Source organism: Ziziphus jujuba, chromosome 12 (assembly GCF_031755915.1).
Source record: "Ziziphus jujuba cultivar Dongzao chromosome 12, ASM3175591v1".
In the NCBI taxonomy this organism is placed as follows: domain Eukaryota; kingdom Viridiplantae; phylum Streptophyta; class Magnoliopsida; order Rosales; family Rhamnaceae; genus Ziziphus; species Ziziphus jujuba.
In genome coordinates, this window is record NC_083390.1 from 22362977 (window position 1) to 22369235 (window position 6259).

A 6259-nucleotide genomic window follows, 5' to 3' on the forward strand; every position below is an offset into this window, starting at 1 on the left:
CATTTGCCAAATTTTAGGCTCTCCTTTTTCCTTCCCTTTTATTTATTAATCTATGTCAGATTATTCTTTGTGTGACGCTGAATGATGAAGAAAAAGTTTGGTACAGTTGATTGGTATGAAATAATCTACTAATTTCTTAGATTGATTAGAATTATGTTGGTTTATAAAGAACAAAAAAGAAAAAAGAAAAAAAGAAAAAGAAAAAGAGACGGATGCTTTTCATGCGTTTTAGAGTTCGTGAGTTTCCAACTTTCTTTGCATTTCCTGCTCCACGTGTGACATAAAACTCATTTACTAAAAAATTGTTTTTAATATTTAAATTTAAAAGCTATAACGTGTTTTTTTTTTTTTTTTGGTTTTTGTTTTTGATCTCTTCTATGTTTCTTCTAAATTTTTAATGGATGTAGTGATGGATGGAATAGTTTGGTATATCTGTGATTAGATTTGTTAATTAGAATTGATGTGAATTTAATTGTCTCATTAGTGGGTAGAGACACTTTACGAAATGCAGGAACGTGCCGACCAAAACCACATACGTTCTGAGTCATATGACAGTACAATTTTATTTTATTTATTTATTTATTTATTTTTTTGCTGAATCAGAGGACAATACAATTTAGGGGTGGGCAAAATCCAATCCAACCCGTTCAATTAAATTCATTTTTAACGGTTTGGATTGCATTTTTATATCAATTGGATTGGATTGGGTTCAAAATATTATAAATTGTATGGATTGGATTGGTTATGGATTGGAAATATAAATCCAATCTAATCCAAATAAAATATTATATAACTAAAAAATTATATATTTTTTATTTTTTTCATTTTTATACATTAATTTTAGAATTTTTTTTTATTTTTATATATTAATTTTTAAATTTTTTTTCCAATTTTATATATTGATTTTTAATATATATAGATAATTTTTTTTTCTTTTACATCCCCATATCTCAAATCCCAAATTAAATTGTAAGTTGTAACCCTAAACTAAATATTTACCTTTGTTGCCGCTCACCACCAGTCCATCACCATCACCATAATATATATATATTTTTTACATCCCCATCATATATATATATATATATATCTACATATATTGTATCCAATTGTTACTTATATATATATATATATATATATATATATATATATATATGTTTAAATATAATTTATTGTTAATTTTATTGTTTTGATCTTTGTAGAGCTTACAGAATCAACTAAAATTAATGAACCTATCAACGTTGATTAACTTATGATTTACCAAAGTTTTAAGGTTAAAAAAAAAAAAAGGAATTATGCATTGATTCTTGAGTGAATGAATTTTGACGAATGTATTATTTTACATTATTTGTTCTAACAATTTTAATTTGATTTTATAGGAGTGAGATGATGGCATTAATGTTTGCTATTTAATAAGTGCATGATGTGTATCATTTGCTATATTTTCTTCTTTATTTTCCATTGTAGACTATGTTATATTATTCTAATTGTATTTTATGTTTAGATAATTATAATTTATTATTTATATTTTATATTTGAAATTTTTTTTATTTGTATTATATATTTATAAATTAGTACGTTTCAAACCGATCAACCAATCCAAACCAAACCGATCATAAATGGTTTGGTTTGGTTTGGATTTAATGCTTCAATGGTTTGGTTTGGATTGTAAATTAGAAAAACCGATATATATGGATTGGGTTGTATTTCAGTCCAAAACCGAACCAACCCAATCCATGCCCACCCCTACAATTTATTATTAAAAAATACGTACTTTTAATTCAGCAAGGACTAATAGGTAATTTCAACATGAAACAGTTCGTAACCTTCAAATAGGTGATTTCAACATAATCCAACCCAAAAAAAAAAAAAAGAAAAAAAAAAAGGGAAACATTCATGGTGATATAGATAACAAGAATTAAAGATGAATGATTTTTTCTCAAGTTCTTAATCAATTTGTCTTAACATTTTGAATAATTTAATTTCTATATAATAATTTGAGGTAGATAAATATTATATGATTATGTTATAGATGCCAAATTGTTGTATAAATTATATGACAAAATAATATACTATTACTTTATTAGTTTACAAATTAAACATAAACTAAAAATGAATAAGTGCAAGTTTTTTTTTTTTTCTTCAAAGAAATAAAAACTTAAAGGAACAAAATTTAATACAACCCAATAAAATAATGACATATTATTTATCACATTATTTGATAAATAACTTTATATTTAGAGTATCTACAATAATGAATGTAAATTGCTTTTTATGTTGAATGAAAATTGACATTATTTAAATTAGATGATATGAATATATAGTTAGTTTTAAAATGATTTTTTAATGATAGTATGTAAAAAAAAAAAAAAAGTTTATAGTTATTAATTAATTATATATTTTATTTTAATTTATTATACATTATATTTTATTTTTAAAAAAAATTATATGATTTTTGGATCACATAGTTTTCTCTCCATAAGTTTTTAATACGTAATAAAAATGAATTGATATGATTTTAAAATAATTTATATGATTTAATTCTTTTATTATTTTTACCACGTATCAAAATTGTTGTGAAAATGTAGAAATAGATGATTAAGAGTCCCCCTAATTTTATCTCATATAGCCCTCAACATTCGTTTGTCACTGACATCACCAAAGAAGACACCACACCACCATCACAGCAACTTTTGCTCTTATATATATGGGTGCCACCTCATATATAATTAAAACTTAAATATTTATATGGTAAGTTTTTTTTAATAATAAATAAGAATTTGATTAATAATATATATATATATATATATATCAAAACCAGAAATATAACATTGATTAAGTTTATCCTTCAAATGCTATTTTCATAGTTATTAACTACAAGATTAGTTGAGATAGGAATCCAATATAATTTACTAGACTCAATGGAAAAAAGCAATATTTCTAAAATAGTTATTAAGAAAATAAAATTTCATACATGTTTGCATATAATTTTTTAAAAATACTTAATTTAATTTGCCTTGAGATCAAACATTATAACTAGGTATCTACTTAATTTAATTTGCCTTGAGATCAAACTTATAACCAGGTATCCAATGGGATTTGAGTGTGTGTATGTGTCCGGGAAGATAATTTGGAATGATTGAACAATGATTTGGCTAGTAAGTAGTTACATTTGATATGAGACAAGGATGTGTACTGATCTGTATTACATTATATCTATATCTATATCTATATATATATATATAATTGTTTCATATAATACATTAATGTTCGGATTGTGTAAAAATGTTATTAAGACAAAATACTATGTGCGGTCTCTTCATGCATAATTGCGTATACGCAAACCATGATTGAATTTGAGGTAGGAGAAAGGCCAAAGTTTTAAATTAATGTATGGACCGCAAGGTCAATATAAAATTTCACTTTCTAATTGATAAGTTGGTCTTTCCTTGGGTAGTTTATTGAAAATCACTGTAATTCTCAACTATTCAAAGGTTAAGGCGTGAGTCGTGTATAATAATAATAATAATAATAATAATAATAATACAAAAAGTCTATGTTTAGTACGAATCATGATAAAGAGCATAGTGCAAGCTTGGAAAACTTGCAATTTTGTAAAGATCGATCGATTTTATTGTGAGGAAATATATGTATGTTTGTTCTGTTTGGATATTTACTAACTTAATTTCAAAAAAAATTAAGAAGTTCGCTTCAATTTTCTTTGCATAATCAACAAAGCTGTAGTTTTTGAGCTTGGACACACAAATTGTATATACTCTATAAATATATATATATATATATATATATATAATTATATGCATGTAAATTAGCTATATAGCTAGCTTAACTATTTTGCTTCTGAGCTCAGATTCCAATTTCTTTATTTACGGATCTATTTACACATCCAAGTTTCCTGCAGTTAAGCAAAAACTGGGATAGGGCATATCCCAAAAAAACAGCCCATAACATATTTCGCCTTGACTAGAAATTAAACATATTATATTAGTAAGCCAAAAAATAAAAAGGGTTAATTATTTAGCAGATCGAGGAAAGGCAGGTGATGATCCAGAGGCAAAAGAAGCTCGCTTGACAAACCGTCCTTTCATTCGAGGCCTCTTCTCGGCATTCAATTTGCGAACCTCGTACCTTATTTTCTTGGAGAACAGCCTCGTTCTTCTCTTCTCTCTGTACCTTGATACTCTTGCTTCTCTTCCTCCGTTCGCCATTGCTGAGTTTCCTCCAATTCCACTCATATCTCCATATGCATGATGATGTTGATGAATCTCACCTCCACATATACCCTGCACTCACAAAAAGCTTTCTTTAACTCGTACGTTTTCCTTATAGTTCTTTCATTAACAAGAAAAAAGAAAAACGGAAAGACTTATGCTATATATATATATATATATATAATTCTATTTTCCTAAATCAGGATACTCTGAATGAAAGCACAGGAGTAAAATTTCCCTACACACACACACACACACACACACACACACACATACACATACACACATATATATATAAAAGTTTATCCTTGCCCTCACTGGTATAAAAATATAATTTATTTGTACATTTTTATATTCACATACATATAGAATTTTATTTTATTAGACGATGTTGTCTTAACTTATCTTGCTTATATGAGTATCCCATATAACTTGAATTACATGTGGGGATATAACTGCATGTATATATATTATATAGAAAATCTACAGTGGACAAGGTCATCCACTACTTCATATGTAATCGACCAAATTCTTGAGGTCGACAACTTGCCTTTCCCCTAAAAAAATTGAGCAACCTCGCTCATAATTTTATATATGTATATGTATATAAAAGCAGTAATTAATTTTCTATCATGCAGCAATAACAAATAATTATGTGAAAGGTAAAAGTTATTAACCTCTCTCGCTAGAAGGATTGATAATTTTTGCATGTAATCATAAATGCATTAATTATTTAAGAAGAAAATTAAGGCGCGGGATTTAGAAATAAAGTTGTGTTTTGAATATGGAAAGGACAAGGGACAAGTAATTAGGAACTAACCATGTATTCAGGCCAGCAGTCAACAGTGTCCAACTCCGGCCGATCACCGGTGGTCCATGGTGACCGTTGGCTGCTAGACCAAGCTGTAAGTACAGCCTCATAATCAAGCTTCAAAAGTATTTTCCTCTTCTCATTTTTATCATTATTCTTCCCCTTCTTCTCATCCTCATCATCATTTTCTCCACCACTACCATTAATATTTTTCATCTTCAACTCAATTCCCACATCCACTTTTCCATCTTCATCGCTACAATTAGAAGCCGGAGAGTCGTAATCTTCGAAATTCAACTCGAACGGTTCCCTCATCATATCGATCTCAGTCTCATCTCCTTCTTTACTACCATCCTCTTGTTCTTCCTCTTCTGCTTCAACCTTCACTACTAGTACTTTTCCACTACTCTCCGACGTCGTCGTTTCTTTCTCTTTGCAGCAATCCACCAAACCCAACTCTTCCATACCAAAACACTCATTCTCTAACCCCTTTCCCAATAAGCTTTCAACATCGGCTGCGAATTCTTCCAGATCCATCTCACTCGGAAGAAATCCATGTGAATTTTCTCCCTCATGACCTGATGAAATACAATTATCATTATTAGGAGTTACAGAAATATTATTCGCTTTGGATTCGATTCCATCAGACCCAGTATTAGTTTCCACGTCACAAGCAACAGTGACCAAGGGATCGAAGATTGGAACCCTGTAAAGGAGCTGCTCTTCTTCATTTTCTTCATGTGATGTTTCGTCTCCACCGACTTCTGGCACTAGAGAGAATAGGTTGTTTGCCGATTTCTCTCTGGATTTCGAAGATTTATTATGGTGGTTAATCACGGATTTCCCATTTCTCGGTGTTCGAGCTTTTCTGGTGACGCCTCGTTGCCATGGCGGTGAAGAATTTTCCAGCAGAGCTCCTCCATCTAAGGAATCAACGACGATGGGTTTCAGCGATGATGAGGTTTTCAGGCGAACCCTTTCGTGTCTACGGGCTAAGGAATTCGCCGAGTGGACGGAAGAATCGCAGGCTTGGCAGAGAAATGCATCGTCGGCAGCACAGTACCATCGAGCTCGCTTTTTCACACAGTTATCGCAGGCTCTGGCGGTTTTCCCACCGACGGCATTTGTTACCTTTTTGCTAGAAATCATTGCCCAAAAAAAAAAAAAAAACAAAATTTTAAGCCAAAAAATTTCAGAGCAAAAGCCAAAGGGGTTTGCTGAA

The 6259-nt window shown here is 29.7% G+C and overlaps 1 protein-coding gene across 1 annotated transcript; it reads right to left on the reverse strand.

Moving 5' to 3' along the window:
• Positions 1-3836: 3836 nt before the first annotated feature.
• Positions 3837-6259, reverse strand: LOC107429443 (zinc finger protein CONSTANS-LIKE 16). The gene is made up of 2 exons (XM_048463037.2): positions 5047-6259; positions 3837-4298 (listed from the first exon to the last, which is right to left on the reverse strand). Exons 1-2 carry the CDS (start codon positions 6184-6186, stop codon positions 4029-4031), a joined length of 1410 nt encoding a protein of 469 aa, XP_048318994.2. The 5' UTR covers positions 6187-6259; the 3' UTR covers positions 3837-4028.